Source organism: Hippoglossus stenolepis, chromosome 8, assembly GCF_022539355.2.
Source record: "Hippoglossus stenolepis isolate QCI-W04-F060 chromosome 8, HSTE1.2, whole genome shotgun sequence".
In the NCBI taxonomy this organism is placed as follows: Eukaryota; Metazoa; Chordata; class Actinopteri; order Pleuronectiformes; family Pleuronectidae; genus Hippoglossus; species Hippoglossus stenolepis.
Genome location: NC_061490.1, coordinates 26157664 through 26178135, shown reverse-complemented (window position 1 = coordinate 26178135; position 20472 = coordinate 26157664). Strand labels below are relative to the sequence as shown.

Below are 20472 nucleotides of genomic sequence, written 5' to 3'. Positions count from 1 at the left end.
AAACTCATTTCTCTGCAGGGACATCGACAAATATTTGCTGAAATGCTTCCTGACAGGAGGATGTAAAAGCAGGTCCACTTTGTCGTGTTGTATCAGAGACTGAAGCAGGTTTCAAACCGTTGCCTGAGGAAACAGGAGCCGTTTGATGAAGGAGGGAAGATCCCTCAGGACGTCTGTGTTCATCTTCACAAACCAGCAACTGGATTCACGTCCATTTTGATGCTAAAAACTTAAACCCTGGCCACAAAAAAAATCTGCAGAGGCAACATGTGATCAATACAAACAAGAATATGAATGAAGGTCGTGGATTGTGACAGCACAAAGATCATGTGGACGTTTGCCTCCACAGATGTTCCGTGCAAACGGGATTATCGAACGTGCTGCATCCAGCAAGCGGCAGCGGCTGTGGAGACAAGTGGTTAACGGCCTCCATAAGTCATCGAAGAGCACAGAGCTCAAACGAGGACGAGAGCAGAGCGACAGAGAGGAGACGCGTGTTTGTCCTGAAACCCACAGAATGTCTGAAGCACCACAGGCTGCTGGAGCGAGGCCTTCAATCTCTGACCTGAAGAACAATTCACCTTCTACGATCTAAAGTTCAGTGGCTGAAGTTTCACATAGTGTGTAGACGTCAATATAAGTATTAATAGAATGAAAACACAAGAACGATCAAACGGCTGAATGAATAAAACCTGATCAAATATCTAAATGAATAGAAGCGTTTAAAGAAAAGCTTTAGAAGAGTTTTTCTGACACCTAGTGGCCGGAGGTACTGAGTCATGGTTTCAGGTTGTCCATCCGTCCCAGTCTGTTGGACACTATCTCAACGGAATTTCCTCAAATTTGGTACAAATCACAGATGAACTGATTCAAATGTTGTGGTTAACAGTCAAAGGTCAAGGCCACTGTGACCTCACAAGGCCTCATGAACAAATGATCTGTTTCTCATTTAAATAAAAATGAACTGAATAGATGTCTGAGGTCAAAGGTCACAGTGGCCACATATTCATTTGGAAAAATTATTGATATCATGGTGGAGACAAACAACCACAGTAGTTTCAGTTTGTATTGTATTTGTAAAATGTGACGAACAGCAGCAGAGTGTGACGTCACCTTGCTCACGTCAGCGGACAGCAGCAGATCTGAAGGCGACGCGCCGACGGCAGCTCGTACTGTTTACGTTCAGATCAGCTGTTAGTAAATGTGAATAGTAAATGTTTGCCTGCAGCAGAGGACGTATCCTGACAGGTTTCCAGCGTCTCACGCCGCGAGATGATGACGACGCAATAACCTCTGACGTGATTCTGCAGCTGCTCCGCACACGTCCGACCTGCAGCTCCCGAAGACGTCAGTGTGTTCTGCAGAGAAACATACCTGCACTGCTGCGGCACACAGGGACGTTGCAGTTAGCATTAGGCGCTAATAAAAGCAAAACATTTTTCCTCTGATATTGCAAACAGTCCACACTCTGCTTTTTAAACCTTTACCCTTTTATTGGCAACAACCTGAGATTAAAAAACATTTGAGAACAGATCCTTAAATACTACGACAGCAAAGTTTCTTTGAGAAAAAGTCCATGAGAGGAATGTAACTGGTAAGTGGTGCGTAGAAAATACAAAACTTTTTCACGTAATCTGAGCAAACATTCTGTGCTTCTTCATTTCTTCATCTCACCTGATTCACCTCCTTTTGATTGACCTCAGATATTTGACATTCAGACATTCAAGTTCAGTGCATAGGAAAATAACGTAAAAATCTATTTCCACTTTTCCACGTTTGTGTTTTCAGTAAGGCAGCTTTTAAAAAAAACCACATTAAACCTGTTAAAATGACGACTGATCCTTTTACATGGTCAGTAGATGAAACATCTGATTTGCCCCCTGGCGACTTTCTGCAGTGTAACTCATAAGCCCCGCCCCCTCCAGAAAAGCCTGAGAAACCTCAAAGAGCCTGTGATGTCGATGCAGGCGCCTGCTCAGAGATCACAGTTCATCGCTCTGAGCTCCTGTCCTCATCGTCTGTGAACACAACTGCTGAGCGAACCCCTGACCACCCGCACTTCAATTTAAAACACTAGAGAGGAACTTCAATATCATCGGAGTATGAAGGATGTAACAAAACATGTGACCTCCCTACAGCCTCCACTTCCTTCCAGAAAGAGGGGAAATTGCTGTGAGCAGAGGAAAGAGGTCCTCACTCATGTTAGGCCTGAGTCGTTGATGTTGGTCAGCGGGACGTAGGAGTAGCGAGCGCGCTGGTTTGGATCCGAGCCGCGACAGGCTTGCACCAGGTGAACGAGCAGGCTGGCCGACAGCAGAGTGGCCAAGGTGAGGTTGATGATCAGCCATGTTGGCCTGTGGAGAGAGACAGGGGGCGGGGTTTAGAGTTGGACGGAGTACTCGTCACCATTTATTTCAGTCACTATTTCAGTCACTATTTCAGAAAACCTCTTTACAGTTTGGAGCTTTAGCTGATGTTGGACCGGTCTCAGAAAAAGACGTACGACGTGTGTATTCCTGTGGTAATGCCACCACCTTCTGGACTGGAGGAGAACTGCCTCAACAGTGCTGATGTGTTTTCAAATGAAAATGTAGTTTTACGATAATCGCTTGTTAGAAGTCTCACATCAAACTGTGAAATGTGGCACTGCTCTTTGTGACTCCTCGTCATCATGAAACATCCTTTGCTTAAATTGGCCTCATCACATTCAACATAGTTTTAGATTTATTTTTAATTAACGGCTGGAACTTTAAGCCACACTGACAGAAAGTAGAGCTTCATCACAATGCGTGTTTCCTTGTGGAAGAGGAGAGAGACAGAGCAGCTGTGGTTTAAATGTCTGAACATTTGGAAGCCAGATGAGTCGACATCACACTTTTCTACATGTGAGGGACAGAGTTTGTATCTGGAACTGTCAGTTTGATGAAATAAAAGAACAATACCACCGGATTTCTGTTCTGGGCTTTCTTATTCATTACATGACATTATTCTCCAGGAATATTTGTCTCAAGCATTTGACTTGAAGTGGTAAAATCTGAAGGCGGCAACAGACAGTAAGGACAGCGGAGGTGAAAAGGTCAGAGGTGAGTGTGCGTCATGTGACTTGGCCTTTGAAACTTACTCAGTTAGATAAGGCTGCTGTGCTCTGTGGTGAGCTTCATCCTCTTGTCTCCGAGACGTGATCTGTTTGGCTAGACAGACGCCAGCTGGGGGAAGAAGAGTTCAGGGAAATACAAGCACGTCTGTTCTGGTTGTTTACACCAAGTTTGTCCAACACAAAAGTCTCAAACATTTAAAGCTGCTTTCCGAGTCAGTGTTTCTCCTGATTGTCGGGTTCGAGTCGTTCAAACAGGAACATGTGGGAACATTCAGGCGAGGGGCGGAGCCTGTAGAGCAGCAGGAGGCGGGACATGACGTATACATTCTGCTGTGGAAAGATCCAGGAGTCCTGAAGCTTCCAGACATTGTCCTGCTGTTTCCTCACATGGACTCACTCAGACATTTTACAGACATTTCACTAGGAGGCTGCAGGAGAAGATCCAGACAATGTCCAGAGACACTGACTCAGACATTTGTTCTCACAGACAGAACCTGCAGAACACGTCTGGAACACGTCTGGAACATGTCTGGAACATGTCTGGAACATGTCTGGAACATGTCTGGATGTCAGTGTGCCTGAAAACAACTCAATTTTCATCCTACAAGCTGATGGGCGTTCTCGGAGCTCATGAGCAGAGATGTCAACACTGCTCTGTTTGAACAGATGGCAACAAAAAACAAATTCTACTCTATGGAAATATGGCAGCCATTTGCTAAATGTGACACACACACCAGAGATAAAGGATAAACATCACTCCTCCTCCAAAGCACAGCAGTCAAATTAAATGTAAACAAGCTGCAGCATATTTCACACATTGGATCCATGCCAAAATGTAATGAGTTCTATCTTGATGTCTCTTCCTTCCACCACGTTTACTGGAAATCTGTTCAAACAAGCCGACGGACAGAAGTGAAAAAGATAATGTCCTGGCAGACGTAATAAAAAGTGAATAAAAACAACTTCAGTAAACTCAGGAGCCGGTGAATGTCTGTTTCTTCAGTCGTCTTTTGATTTAGATTTTTTTAGTTTGGTTCATGTCCCATCTGCTAACATGGAGGAGGTGAGGTTTATGACCTCTACTGCAGCCAGCCACCAGGGAGCAATAGTGAGACACTTTGGCTGATCTTTTGGTAGAGCTGTCCTTATTTACCATCTGTGGTACAGCCCATAACTGCTGGGGGAACTCCCATGATGCATTGAGGGTGTGTCCCTGCGTTCATGTTCATTGTGTGTGTGTGTGTGTGTGTGTGTGTGTGTGTGTGTGTGTGTGTGTGTGTGTGTGTGTGTGTACCTCTGTGTAAGGTGTCGGTGGTCACAAGTGGCAGCGTGGCGTTGCAGCTTCCTGTCTGTGGGTCACAAGGACACTGGTTGTCACAGTGACACTCCTGAGCGCAGGACAGACCGAAGAACCCCAGAGGACACACTGACACAGGGAGGACACAACACAAGTTACTACACAAAGACTAAACAATCGCCACCACTTTTAAGACATTTTAACAAATGAACCAAGCTTCATGTGTTCGCTCCATTTGAAACAAGTGAAAACTAAAGAATTGAGGTAAAATGCAGGTTTTCATACTCAACATTTTCTTTTTATAGATTTTCTTTTAAAACTTTTAAAAATTACATTTAAACAGTGTGATGCTTGTGTGTGTGACTGGTCACAGATCAGAGGGGGGTGCTGTATTTTTTATTTCTACACAGTGTTAATGATGTTGTGTGTGTGTGTGTGTGTGTGTGTGTGTGTGTGTGTGTGTGTGTGTGTGTGTGTGTGTGTGTGTGTGTAGAGAGATAGAGAGAGAGTGTCGAGCCGGGCGTGGCGCACTCTGTGACAAAAACATGATCGTGTTGTGTAGGGGAGGAGCTCTGTGTGCGGCTGGCACGATGTGGACACAGCGATTCAATGAGGATTCCATTCATCACGAGTACGGATATTGACACATCGGATGTAGTCCTGCTCGTAAAAGTACATTATCTGTACCAGGTACTCGCTTCATCCGAGTTTTCGGCTCAACCCGGTTGAACTGGAGCCCGGAGAAGGTGGATAAGAAGTGGTGTGATCTGTAGATTTGGTTCAGGGGTGATGATGTCATTGAACACTCACCTTGTTCACAGGTGTTGCCCTGAAAACCGGGGGGGCAGGTGCAGTGTCCGTGGACGGGGTCGCAGGAGCTGCCGTTAGCACAGTCGCAGGTCTGACGGCAGCCGTCACCGTAGAAACCTGGGAGGCACTCTTCAAATAAGAAAAAAGAAATATTACGATAGAAATAACTTTGTATTTCTGGGCTCTGTGATTGTTGGTCTCCTGGAGGGGGAGGAGCATGCGTTTCCTCCACTGTCTCAAAACAAAAGAGTTATTGATTTCAGAAAGTCATCACCAACTGTGAGCTGTCTACAAAGATGTCGCTGTTGACCTGGTTCAGAGCTACACATATTTAGGTTTTGTACTCGACAACAAACTGTTTTGATTTCTATGTTGATGCCGCCCCAAAAAAAGTGAAAAGTGCTCAACCAATAAAGTTTTATAATTATGATCCGTTTCCAGAACCTGAATCTAGACTTCTGCCGATACCAGAGACCTTTTTATCTGAATTATTATCACTACTACTTATGGCTGCCTACAACTGATTTTACTAGTTCAATTAATAAAATCGATCAAATTATATTTGTATAGCCCTTACTCACAAATCACAATTTGTCTAAAAGCGATGTAACATAAGTGTGACAACCCAGTTTGTGTGTTTGTGTGTGTGATCAGTTAAAGCTGCAGTTTACCTTGGCTGCAGTTGGTCCCGCTCCATCCTGCATCACAGACGCAGCCATCTACAAAACAGAGGAGACGCATGAAACGCTGCAGATCCACAACACACAATCAAAGCTACTTCAACACAACACAACACAAACTCGACATCCTGTAAACAAATGTTCCCGTGTCCCCTGAGAGCGAGTTGACGTTTCTCCTTCTGAATGTTCTGATCGTCTGTCAGATTGAACAGACTCAACAGGCTCCTTATGGAACCACTGTTAAAGTCACTAGATCCAGATTGGAATCTGGATCTGCACCAAATCACACAGACTTATAAATACCAGAGAAAACAGTGAAGATGTCCGCTTGTTAAAGAAAGAGACATTTGATGAGTTCTTCCCGGGGTCAAGTCCCGCCCCTCTACAAAGTTTAATGGAAATCAGTTGAGTAGTTTTTGTGTAATCCTGCGAACAAACAAACTAACTAACTAAAATACAAACAAACAAACAAATGCAGACAAAAACAAAACCTCCTTGGCCGAGGTAGTAAACCAGAACCCCCCCATAAGGTCTGAGCAGGGACAGAGTTTGACTTACTACATTTCTGTGGCTTCTCAGTTTAAGACAGATTAAATAAAGATATATAAGACATGACGGCTCCCAAAAGGGCTGCCCCCTGGTGGACTGCTGCAGTACAGTGGCGATCACAAACCCTGCCTCCTCCATGTTAGCAGATGGGACATGGACTGAATGCTCTCTCAAAGATGGTTTCTGTCATTTCAGGTCGTTCTTATCACACTGATGTTTCTGATCAGTTTGGTTTGAATGAGTTATTTGATGATATAAAAACAGGCAGAGGCGTCATGATTGACAGCTGAGACTGACTCCTGATTGGTCAGCTGCACGTCTCGGCAAGACCTCGTCATCACGGCTCCACGCTGCGATCACTACTGCACAGACTGAGTCCGGGTGACGTCATCGGCTCAACATGGCTGTGCTCATATCTGAGACATTTTGGTTTCATTTCTGGACAGTGGGAGAAAGTGGAGACGCGTCGTCCATCTTGATTTATGTTAAACATCTCTTTTCCTTTATTTCAGCTGATTTTCTCAGGACTGTGTGAGCTCTGTCTAAATGTATACCTCTTGATAATTCTCAGTGGAACATTGAGTCCAAAGATGAGAGATTTTTACTCTCAGGTGCATCCATTAGTCCTGCAGTAAATCCTCCCTTAAAGACAGAGGAATCCATCCAACTTGAATCATTGTGGAAGCTGCAGTGTGTGTGATTCTGCATTAACAGCCTTCATTCATACAAATAATAACCAAAACAATCCACACTTACTGGCAGTGCAGAGCCCACGGGCGCCGCAGGCTGGCGGCTCACACACCAGAGCGTGACAGGCGATGCCCTTCCAGCCCGGCTGACACACACAGCGTCCGTCCACACAGTCACCGTGTCCGCTGCAGTCCTGTGACTCACAGCGCCGCGGGTGAACACACAGGATAGAGGAGACTTCCCGGCTACAGCGCCACCTGTTGTCCAGTTTGCTGATGGAGAGCAGAGAGCGATGAAAAGAAACAGAGGAGCAAATGCAAAGTACTAAGGCTATATCCACTAAACTACATATTGTTTGAAAACACATGAACTCTGCTAGAGATACGCCTGTTTCCACGCGGAGGAGACGAGATGTTGTCCCAGCAATCTGTGTACAGCAGCACGCTCACTGCCAGTGGACGTGAGGGGCGGGATGTGGGTTTTTTTGGGGCAAATTAGTAAGGACGGGGATTAAAAAAGTTATGGAGCAAAAACGCTCTTGTGGACAAAGATCATCTACAAAAACGAAGTTGTATGAAATACAGACTAAAGCCCAGAACTGTAGAGATATGACAGCGTGATGTCACACACGTGACGGATCCATTGGCTCACCAGTGATCACTGGGGTAGGTGGTCAGTGAGCCGTTAACCACGAAGGTGGACGACCCGCCTCCATCCAAGTTAATGGCATTGATCACTCCGTTCTTCTTCAGGAACGCAGCCACCTCCCAGAGACTCATCCTGCGTCAGAACACAAAACAAGAAATGAAATATAAACCTCTCCGATTGGGCCCCGCTCTCTGGAACAACCTCCCTGAGGAGCGCGGCATCGTCTATCCTCTTCTCTCTTTAACACACACTTTAGTGTACACAGTTTGTCATCGTTTAATTGACTGACTTAGTTTTCACTCTTATCTCATCTCTAACACTTTTATTCTTAGATTTTATTATTATATCACAAATCCACCAAAAAATTCCAGCTGACTATGTAGTGGAAAATAACTAAGTGTGGTGGAAAACTATTTTGTAGTTGAAAATAACTTTTTGTATACCTGTCTGAGACTTTTGTGACCTGAAACCTTTAAGACCTTTCTATTACTTATTGACTGTCCAAGGACTTAACTTGTCTGCTCTATCTTCACAGGAAACACATGTAAATCAGTTTCCTGTGTCTTAATTCCTGTCTCAAACTGCGCCTACAGAACCGGTCTGAACTGGCTCAGACAAACAGCCTGAGTTCTCTGATATAAGATCCGTGCATTTGACTGTTCTGCATCTTCACTCTGAGATCCCTGTGACTCTCTGTGTTGATCCTATCTGCAGAAAGCCCCTATTAAAATACACACAGACGATTTATTCACAAACATAACATTTCACATCGTACGACACTGAAGGTTCAAGATGACGACACGTACAGAGGTGGTTTCTCTATTAAAATGAACACCAAACGGTTGCGTCACATCAGCCCTCGTCACACCTCCTTTTCTTACCCTCTGACTCCAGTCATTCCCTCGATGTGGAAGAGGACGAGTCGGCCCTCGGCGTCGTGACCCACCACCGACCTGGCCGACACCACATCCACAAAATTGCGGAATTGCCCTGTGAAACAATGAGAGAAGAAACGTTTTGTATTTGTATAAGGGTATGATACAAATCAAAGGAGTCAAATACTTATTAAATCAAACTATATTAATATGTCTCAGAATAATTAAAAGACTTGATCCGGCAGTAATGTGCAAGTCGTATTTTAAAATGTTTATATTTTGCTTTCACGTCATGTCTTTCCTGAAGTCAAATGCTGGGGTTGATGCTCAGTGTGTTAAAACAAGTCTATAAATTAGACATGTTGCTCCCCGACCAATCACTGTTGGCCGTTTTTTACGACGTCATCACAGGGAAGGAAGCGCCCATTGTATTGACCGAGGCTACATCCACATTACGACGTTTTCATTTAAAAACGCATCAACTCTTCTAGAGATGCATCTGCTCTCCACACATCTTTTTTGAGTTTTAGTCGCTTAAACAGAGACGTCTGCTGGTTCCGGTTTAGTTTGAAGACTCTGAGGCTGCGTTTTATTCTGGACGAGCAGAAACGGAGACGTTTGGAAACTATGACGCAGACGCTCACAACCTCTTGCTCCGGTCACATGACCTCCTTCCACAATGAAACGACCTCATGTTCCAGAGTAGAACAACATAGAGAATCAATGACAAGTGTGACTGACCCTGTTGTGTTTGCCAACAGCTGCTGTTCAGCTCCATTCTGTATTTTACAAAACATACAACTACATGTGGATGAGACCTGATGTTATTTGCTCCCTGTGTTCACTGCAGGCAAGTTTTAGTTTGAAGACACTGGTAAAAAATAAAGTCGTAGTCGTGTGGATGAAGCCTGACTGTCCTCACTGAGTTTACCACTAACGGGAGTTCATACAAAGCTGAGGCCAAGTTTCAACATGAATGTAAACCCTGACCAATCAGAATGTGTGTGTCTTTCTGTCAATGCACCGTCTGTAACCACACGTGTGTATTCAGTGAAGAAACCCCATGTGGACTTTGGCTGCTCCACATATTTTCACTCTTGTCGCTGTTGATCGAAAACTGCAGCGTTGTGTGTTTTTGTGGTTAGGGTTAGGGGTCAGGGGTTAGGGGTCAGGGGTCAGGTCACAGACAATATTCTGCAACACTGAAAGAACAGAGCTGCACCATGAGATACACTGACACGGTACCAAGGTCGAGACATGTGCCCTGCAAACTGTTTATCGATTGTCTCTGTCACTATGGCAACCTGTGACCTTACAGCAAACCAGTTCAGGGGATTGTAAGTCGGCTTTTCTGTTTCTGATCAATTCTTTACTCTCTTGTGAAAGAGGTTTGTCTCTGACACTCTTTCATTGCCAAAGACTAAAATCTGGAAGTCGACGGTGGACGTTGCGGTTAATGTTCGTGGATGTGAAAGTACAGCACGCACCCGTCGTCTGTGTGGCGTCACACTCGGCCTCCAGGCTCTGGTTGATGTAGACTTCACCGTTCCTCAGCAGCCACACCACGCCGCTGACCAGCTGGACGAACGGGTTGAAGGGGTCATTCACGTCTCCCTGCGACAGATACCTGGGTGGACGGACGAGAGACATTATGACCGATCATAGATAAAACTATTGAACATCATCATTTAATGTTTCTACATTTACAAACTGTGGAATCCAGACTGAAATATCTCAAACAATAAGAGACATTCATGGTCTCTCGTGACCACCTGATTTTCCTCTCGTGTCTCGATAATAATATAATAAACTTTATTTACATAGCACTTTTTAATAGACTTGAAGTAAAATGACAATAAAAATAAGTGAACAAGTCGAATAAAAGGTGAAAAGAAATGATAAAATCACAGTATCACATTAAAACAACCTCTCATCTTCACTCAGGGTCGCCCTACTGGTGGGAGGTGCAACTCTAACTCTCGGTTTGTGCTTTTGTTTGAATAGGAATCGTGAATGATGAAGTGGAGCAATGTTACAGGATTTTCCACAAATATAATGCATCCTTTTATCTGTTGAGAAATCAGAGATGAAACCTAACAACAACGAGTCAGAAGGGCATCGCGTTACTTTTACTGGTTGTGGTTCATAGTTTGAACTGAGGTGTTCACATTCCAGGTGGGAGATACAGTTCACTCTACTCTTCACATACAGTCAGGGAGTCACAATAGCTACAAGTCCAACCAGTCTCACTTCATTTCACACCGATAGGTACCTGAGGCATTGGCTACAGAAACCAGCAAGACAATACAAAACTGCGAACTGCACAGCAACTTCCTTTTTCCCCTTTCCACGGACTGGTAACACAACTGGGCTTAATAATTATACTAGGCTAAGCAAGACTGTTTATTCGATTCTGTGTGAGGTGTATAAGTTTGATTTGTGGTGTTGTGATATTTTGGGTACAAGTTATTGAGAAAGTAATGTTAGTCTGTTATGCTCTTCACAGTCTTTCGTTGCATCCAATCTAGTAACTTCCTCTAATTTGGCAGGCACACACACACACACAGACACACACACACACACACACACACGCATAACTCCTCACCTCATTATCTCTACAGGTCGTAAACATTCCAATAGGGGGAAGGGTGTTATCTCTTTGGCCAGCCGCCATCTTGAAAGCACGCTGACTCACACAGACACACACACATACCTATCTTTGTTTAGCAATTATACCGTTAGTAATTTGTGTTTTTATACTTTATTATATTCATAATAAATGTTTTTCTTTCACAAATGTTTTTTCATTAATGTTGCATAAGTGAATTTCGCCAACCTCTACACTGTCAAGAACCCCATATCTTTCAACTTAGCTAACTATCTATATGGTAATTTTGGTTATAGTTATTAATTTAATTGTTAATCAGAGTTCCAAAATTTGTAGTTAGAACCTTAATCTATGAGACTTAATCAATAAATTGGCTATCTTTTCCCTTCCTTTGAAGGGTGGTGCCCCGAGGTAACTTTAATCAATTAAAGTTATTTAATATTAATAATAAAATATTAATATTTAATATTTTTATCTTGATAACCAAATTTATTGAATGCCGAAAAGCACACCATTTTATGGTATCTTTGATGCATTATGGCACAACAAGAGTTAGGTCAACATGCACAGATTCAAGGTATTATCATCCTTATACGGGTTGTTTGTCACACGTTTTCCTGCTCTGGCACGGAACATGAAGACCCGGCTGTCCTGGAAAATGTAAACACACCCTTTAGACCAGAGGTCACTAACAGGCGGACCGCGGTCCGGGTCCGGACCCAGAAGGAGTGAGACGGAGAAAGGGAGAGAAACAGAGGAGAGAAACAGAGGAAGAAAGTGATTCTAAAACTGTTCAATTGTTAAGATGTGTTGAGATTTATTATCTGTAAAATTGGTTCAGACTTTTGAGTCAAGATGTGAAACAGAAAAAGGGAAATTCAAGCTTTTGCTCCCTTTATTTTTCTGAAGTTAAGCCCTTTATTTGAACATGCACAATTTTCACATTTTATTTATTTTCTCTTATTTTGAAATGCAGCCCTACTTTTATTTAGTTAATGAGAGAACATTATACATATCTGCAATCATACATATATGTTCAGTTCTATGTTACGTGACAATAAATATTGTCAAAAAGTTTTTGAATCGTACTGAATTCATTTGATTTGACAGTCAGGTATTTAGTACATGCAGATGTTGATACAACTACTAGGCTACTTAAATATATATCACACTAAATAGTTAGACATTATGATCTTCCGGACCTTTGCGTCAAGAAATTTTCTCTAACTGGACCTCTTTACATTTTAGTTGAATACCCCTGCTTTAGACTAAATGCATAGTATATTAAAACTCCATCTATTTAAATAGAAAATAGAAAAATAGAAATAGTAGACAGCAATAATTTAATTTACTAATGCATTGACCAATTGTATTAAGAGTGTGTGTGTGTGTGTGTGTGTGTGTTCATCTCTGTCCCTCTTCACACTTAAACTGATAGACATGTATTAGTTATTAATCGATGATGTCGGATCATGTCTCCAGATCATTCCTCTCACTTTAACCCTGCTGTCCTGACTGAGCGTCACGTCTCGTCTCGTTTAGCAGGTTTAACATGTGTCTCATAAACTCGAGAGAATCAAACAAACAAAGTAAACGTCGGTCGTGAACGTGTCCTGATGACTTGTGATCAGTGTTTATTGTTAAAGTGTAAAGTGAGCGCAGGTCAGAGGGGGAGTGAGGCGGAGGAGTCACATTCCGACATAGACACAGAACGACCGCTCCTTTAATATGCGTCTGTCCTGATCCTGGAGCAGCACTTATTTTCTGCGGAGCGTAAGAACATTTCTGCGCACGTGTTAGTGAATGAAGCCCAATGGCTTCCACGGACATTCTGCAGAATTTATACCAGAGAATCTCCTCACACATACACTTGATCCAGAGAAACTGAGAATGTCTCAAGCAGCTATAATGTTAAATATTTTCAAATGCTTTATTTAACAATGAAAGACGTTTTGATAACGTGTTCATCTGCCAAGACACAACAGCTCCTTAGATTCAAGCTGCACCCAAATTTCAAACACTCGTTTTTTTGTCTAGAACCATAAATTATTATTCCCTGGGAAGTTGGCAAACACGTCAAATCAAGAAAAATTCCTGGATTCACTCCCTGATCCAGATCTGAATGTAATGGGCCGTTTCCTGTTACCGTGTCGGCTCTTGACTGAATCTCTTACCCGAACACGAGGGTGCCGTCCCTCCTAATTCCAAACTGGGCGTTCTGCACGCCGCCGCTGTCCAGCACCCTCTTGCCATCGCTCACCAGATTGCCCAGACACTTTCCTGTGTCTGGGTTGAAGAAGCCGGCGTTCAGGGCGTACAGACACCCAGCAGCTTTGGCCATCTCCTCCACCGAGGACCTCTGATTCAACCAGCAGCCGCCCGGCCCTACCGGCTCCAACACGGACACCGTCCTCAGCGGGTCCTGGACCACCGTCATGTGACCTGCAAACAAAAACAATGTGTTGAGGTCGGACGACACGGATGCTTCAGGGACACAACACCAGGATGGGGGGGGGGGGACACAGGCGTTATATCAATAAACATTTGAGTCTTTGTCTCCTCCACAAAGTGAAGTAGAGCTACAGACGCAGCTAAGACAGTGAAAAAGGGTCCATCCCTCTCAAAACCCAGCTGGTGGCACTGAACTGGAGATATCCTGTTGAGACAGATCTAAAATCCTAGAAAGCTCCGCGTCGTCACTTTGTATTTCGCTATGTGCAGTGAAAACACGTGTTGATGACGCGTGGTGGCATCGGAGAGTGGAGGGAGAGGAGCAGCGATTAATGTTCGTATCTCAAAAACTAAAACATTTTCATACCTCAAATAACTTGTGAAGTATTAAGAAATATTTTGATCACGTTTCTATATTTAGAAAATGTGTTTTATGTGTTTGTTCAGTAAAATTTGATAAAAATGTTTTGCCTTGGCATAAATGCAGTTCTCTCTCACGCATCTACACCTGTCACTCTGAATCTTTTGCACCTGAGAGTTTGTGCATGTGCATCATTAAATTTAGTGATTTCACTAGACCCAGATTTCTATTTGGATCTGCACCAAATCACACACGCTGATAAATATCAGCAACATCTCACAATGTTAAAGAAAGTGGAAAAACATTCCTGGATCCATCACCTGATCCAGATCTGGACCAAAATGTAACAAGTGGGTCAGGAGAGATCCTGAAACCACACCCTTCTAACAAAGTGAACTGTCCAGGAGTTTTTGTGTAATCTTGCTAACAAACAGACACACACACTGGAGGATCATTTCTATTGCAGAGTTCAGAGGGTAAAGGTTTTCATGCTGGACAGAAAACTGTAAAAACAAGTCTTTTGGGATCAATAGGTCAATGTAGTTATTTTGTATTTCTCTCCATCACTGACCGTAAGCGAATCTGGAGCTTCCCGGCACATCAGTCACAAAAACTTTGGATTCGACGAAAGGTAGCCCGCTGTGGTTACTGGAGGGCCGGCTCTCGTGGGTGGTGCTTCCATGAAAGATGGGCTGACAGTCTCGAACATGGCGGTGAGAGTGGGAGGGGCCGTGGCCGTGGGCGTATGGCAGCAGGAAGTCATCGTCCATTGAGACGCTACAAAGCAAAGAGAGAGAGAGAGAACGTCCCATCACTTGGTGTTAGTTCATTGGAATCCATCTGTAGATGGTCAGATGGTTCGTCAGCTGGAGGACGAGCAGCTTGTGGGCTTGTTAAAAGGAATGTAGGCCTATATGCAAATTCCAAGACTAAATGTTTATGGCACTTTGTTTCATGTTTGTCCAGCATAGGCATTGTGTTATAGCCAGTTTGTGTTTGATTTTGTGTCGTTACAAAAGTAACCCTGTGCAATAAAAATGTTAATTAAACTGATTTAGTCAGAGCCCATATTAGTACGTCTGTAATTATCTGGAGCCCAGAAGGAGGGTTGATGTCTGGACCTCTTGGTCTGGACACAGCGAGTGGGACCAGCAGGGGGAGTGGGGAGAATCCTGCTCAATGTCTGGAAGCCATTTCGGCTCTAAGACGAGTGGCAGCACTTCCCATCACTTCACAGCTGGGTTTTGTTGTGTTCTTTTATCCCAAGTAGGGCTGGGCAAGTTAACTCGTTATAATCGCGTTAACTCATCAATTATTTAACGCCAACAATTATTTTATCGCGCATTAGTGCAGGTTTTTATTATTTATTGTATTATTGTACAAGTCTGTTGCTCACAGGCTTTTATTTTGTGAAAGTCTGTTGCTGACTGCTGCGGAACCGGAAAAGACAAGAATTGATAAACAAACGAATAAACAAACATGGAGAAGGGTACGGAGCTTTTACATGGCCATTTTCATTTTAAAGTTCTTCCAGACGGCGGAGTCGACAGAACCAAAGTTATTTGTAACCACTGCCAAGTTGAATTTTCTTATCACCGGAGTACTTCCAGTCTAAAATATCACCTAAATGCAAAACACACAGTTGATACCAGCAAATCATTCAACGAAACAGACAGTGGAGCGAGGCTTCGGCAGACTCCGTTAGATGCAGGGAGGAGTACAGATAAACAAAGGCAAGAGAAGCTAACAAATGCCATAGCGAAGTGGATAGCTACAGACTGCAGGCCGATTAGTGTTGTGGAAGACGTCGGTCTGAGAAACATTTTGAGAATCGCAACAAATGACGGCAGGTATACACGAGTTGTATGAAAAGGAGAGGACTGCAAAAGCGACAACTTTACAACGTGCACCCGCTGTTGCTCTCACTGTGGACTACTGGACATCACTCGGTAAACACAATTACCTCGGAGTTACAGGGCATTATATTGATGAAAAGTGGGCGCTGCATTCACATGCTCTGACTGTGATGAAAACAGAGGAGAGACATTATGCTGAAACGTGCGCGGGACACTTTACTGACGTTGCACAGCAGCGGAATGTGTCAAATAAAGTCACCACACTTAGCACAGATAGTGCACGAAATATGATCGCTGCTGCGAGACAACTGCCTTTTGATCATGTCCCCTGCTTCGCGCACAGTCTCCAGCGTTCTGTAACAGTATCTCTGCATAACAGTGCGTTTGACAATGTCCTGGCCAAGTGCAGAAAGGTTGTGGGACACTTTAAACACAGTCCAGCAAGTGCAGCAGAATTAGAGCAACAACAAGTTGAACATGGACAGAAGAAGGAGTCGCTTATGCAAGACGTTCAAACCAGATGGAATTCTACTCTGGACATGATAAAAAGCATCCGCAGAAACGAACAGCCACTGAGGGACGTCCTCACCACAAACACCAAGATTGTCATGCCAACTACAGCTGAAATGGACAAACTGCAGAGGTTGGAAACGCTACTGGAGCCTGGCAGGTATGTTTTACATCATATTTCTCACTATCCTGTCTGAGTGCATGTAAGAGAGAAATAGTGTAAATGTGTAAATGCAGCATGAATATGTAGAGGATATTTTTTGTGTATACTGTAAGTGAATGCAATTTATTTTTGACTGAAGTGGAGTTGATTTTCTGTTGCAGGTATTTGACTGAACTTTGGGAGGAGAAAAGTATGTCTCATGCTCTGTGGCTCTGCCTGCTTTTGCCATCTGTCCCGGGTGATGGAGAGCTCAGATGATGACCCTGCCTCCTTGACCAAGTTCAAGTCTACATTCAGAAACGACATGGAGACACGCAAAGGATCTGTGCATATCTGAAGATTGCTACTGCATTGGACCCTAGATTCAAGGACCTCAAGTGTATACCCAGAGCTGAGAGGAGTGAGGTGTGGGCCTCAGTCACCAACTTAGTCAAGGAACAGAGGGTTATTGCAGAGAAACCTAGGGAAGAAAAAAACTCAGAGCCACCAAAGAAAAAGTTAACCCTATTGGCTGTTTCATCCGAGTCTGATTCTGAACAGGAAGAAGACTCAATTGAGAACAGTGTGCGTCGATACAGAGCAGAGCCCGCCATCAGTTCAGATTCCTGTCCATTAGAGTGGTGGTCCAAACATGCAGGCTCACACAGCAGGCTGGCCCCCTATGCACAGAAGTACTTGGCCACACCGGCAACCTCCGTCCCCTGCGAAAGGTTGTTTTCTCTTGCTGGTCATATTGTCCAGAAGAAGAGAGCTATTTTATCATCTATGTAAATAAAAAAAATGTAAATAATCTGGTGTGCTTTAGCAACTGGCTTAGTGCAGAGGAGTAAAAAACAAGTTTTAGGAATCTACAAACTGCACTGAAAGTGTTTTCTGGTTCTTTTTTGACCAAAGGAAATCCAGTATAAACATGGACTTTACAGACTAGTCCTCTGCACAGACTAGTCCTCTGCACTTTACAGACTAGTCCTCTGCACAGACTAGTCCTCTGCACAGACTAGTCCTCTGCACAGTAAATGCCAGCAGTGAACTTTCTGGTGCTTCACCACACTCTAACATTAATGCCCTGGCAGTGGTAATAAGCTTTAGTTTTGTGTTTGTTTTGATAACATTGTTTAAGTTGAGATTTACACAAAGTATTTATTTTATTTAACTGCTACTATATAAAAATGCTGATGTTAAGTGTTTGTTTGCACAACAAATGTTATGGCACTTTAGTTCATATGGCAGAACATTTAAAATAACAGTGTCAAGTTGTAGGAATCGACAAACTGCACTGAAAGTGTTTTCTGGTGTCTCACTCTAACAGGGACATTTGGTACTAGACTGGTTATGCTGCTGCCTGAAGAAAGTAAAATGTTTCTGCTGTTACCTCAGAAATTGCCTGTTTTAATGATATGATTGTGGCTCAGGATTTTGTGGCCAGTTTTTTTACGGCAATTAATCGTGATTAATCAGGATTAAAACTTTGAATCGTTGCCCAGCCCTAATCCCGAGATACGAGAAGAGCCGGTTTGGTTCAACAAGTATTTACTTACATGCTGTATCTTTTCATTGTACATTCCATGTGTCTCATGCGCATTGTCAATACAAAACAACGCCTTTCCTATTCAAGCAGCTGCTTGAAACAGTGCATTCATGTATGTGTGATGTTTGAATAAAGCTAATGGAGTTTAGGCTGTAATATAGTAAGTTAGGTATGAGAACAAGTTAAAGTACAGTGTGTTGTCTGCCACAGATGTACAGTCTTCTCAAACCGGCATTATCAGACAGGTGCGAGACTTCAAAAAACACACTTCAAGATTAAAACCAGCCAGCAGCGGCTACTAACAGTCACTATGTGAAGGCCACACATTCTCCCACATATTCAGCCCAAACCCCCCCCCCGTCTAACATACTGCATTTGTTTAGAGTTCAGTTTCCATGCCATCTTCACAGACACACACACAAAGAAAAACATAGATTTTAGTCTTAACAGTTTTAATATTTCATCTTCTCCTTTTTAAATCACGGAAGAGCGATGAACTGAAACCACAACATCAAGTTCCCATTGATTGTTCGCAGATAAACTTTGTGTCATCGCAGATAAACTTAGTTGTAACTTCAATAACTTTTTAACAAACAGCAGAGACAGACAGATCTGAGCTGTCACTCAACACTCTGGGCTAACAGCGGCTAGCACACTTCCATTAGCACTAGCGGCTAGCAGCAGACTTACCGGGTGTCCCGGGTGTCGGCGGCCCGGACACTGTGCCTCAGCAGCGGCAGCAGCAGCGGCGGCAGCAGCCAGACGCGGAGACCTGTCACCGACCCGACGTCCATAGTCGGAATGAACCGAGTCCGTTACAGTCCGCGCTCCGCTTCTTTCTTCCTGCTTCCTGCGGAGGAGGGCCGCGGGCCGGAAGTACACACTCAGCTTCCGGTTACATCAGAAAATAAAAGCGTGCGTTAAATTATTGTCTTTAGGTTTTATTTATTTTGTGATTTTGTAAATTTTAAATTATCGTAGTTAGGTTTAATTTATACGGAAGCCGTACGGAAGCGTATTGCATTCACTTGAAAAAAAAAAGTTCTGTTCTTCTGAGATAACTAACTCGGAAATTCCGAGATAAGTTCTGTTTTTCTGTAGTTCTGTAGTTCTGAAAAAAAATTAATTAGAAAAACAGAGCTTTTTTTACATGCTTTTATTTTGAAAGTGAAGTTCCTGTATAGACGCGGACTTCCTGTTATGAATCTGTAACTTCACAAAGGAAAGTTTGATGTTTCGCGACCCTCCGAAGAGCCACACGCTCTTTGTTGTTTAGGGAAGTTTCAAATAAACCTGGAAACATCAGGTGAAAGTCTCGAGCATCTTTCGGGGATATGCTGCAGATAGATAAAGGATAGTTTTCATTTTTGTCCATAATTCAAATATTTCGTTTGTTAGTGTAAGCTATTTTATTTAGTGGCTTTATTATGGAAGATTGATGTGTAGTTCCTGTGATAAGCAGGGTGTTGGTTGGGACTCTTGTTTTGAAAGGGGTTCTAACGGAGGAGGGTTGTGTCCATAGAGAAGTTCTGAAGTGTGAAGGAAAGGAACCGGGTGTGATTCCTGAGGCCTGTGACAGAATAACAGAACAACACGCTGCATCAGGCTGTTGTGGGTCATGTTATTTCTACAGAAGGAGAGTCTGACGGTTTGAAGCGACGCTGTACGTCATGGCGCTGAGACGTCGTGCCGAACACTAGACTGTCTAAGAGCAGCAGCTACATGAACGAGGGCTCTGTGCGCAACGTGCGTGCAACATGTAGCTTCATCAAAACGCTAGATTACAAGTATCTATTGCATAGATAGATATTCCATTCAAGTGAATGCAATACGCTTCCGTATATTAGCGCCATGACGTATAGCGTCTATACAGGAACTTCACTTTCAAAATAAAAGCATGTTAAAAAAGAACTGTTTTTCTGATAAATTTTTTTTCCTGTTTTTTTTTTTTCAGAAAAACAGAACTTATCTCAGAATTTCCGAGTTAGTTATCTCAGAAAAACAGAACTTTTTTTTTTCCAAGTGAATGCAATACGCTTTCCGTAATTATGTGATTTTGTACATTTTAAATTATTGTAGTTAGGTTTCATTTGTTATGTGATATTGTACATCTAAAATGATTGTAGTGGGATTTTATAATTTTTAAATGAATGTGGTTGGGTTTTATTTATTATGTGATTTTCTACATCTTAAATTATTGTAGCTGAGGTTATTATTTCTACTCTATCAGCTTTAATTCTGTAGGATGCAGCGATTTTTGAACTTTGCATGACAGAACTTCCTGCCCTCACTGGTCATATGACATCAAATGATGGGGAATAATTTCCTGCTCAATATCAGCTTTAGATT

The 20472-nt window shown here is 43.1% G+C and overlaps 1 protein-coding gene across 1 annotated transcript; it reads right to left on the bottom strand.

Moving 5' to 3' along the window:
- Positions 1-1472: 1472 nt before the first annotated feature.
- Positions 1473-18997, bottom strand: nagpa (N-acetylglucosamine-1-phosphodiester alpha-N-acetylglucosaminidase). The gene is made up of 12 exons (XM_035164451.2): positions 18814-18997; positions 14638-14843; positions 13429-13696; positions 10134-10273; positions 8653-8761; positions 7775-7903; positions 7190-7395; positions 5876-5923; positions 5205-5333; positions 4392-4523; positions 3122-3206; positions 1473-2354 (listed from the first exon to the last, which is right to left on the bottom strand). Exons 1-12 carry the CDS (start codon positions 18915-18917, stop codon positions 2198-2200), a joined length of 1713 nt encoding a protein of 570 aa, XP_035020342.1. The 5' UTR covers positions 18918-18997; the 3' UTR covers positions 1473-2197.
- Between the last annotated feature and the right edge of the window lie 1475 nt (positions 18998-20472).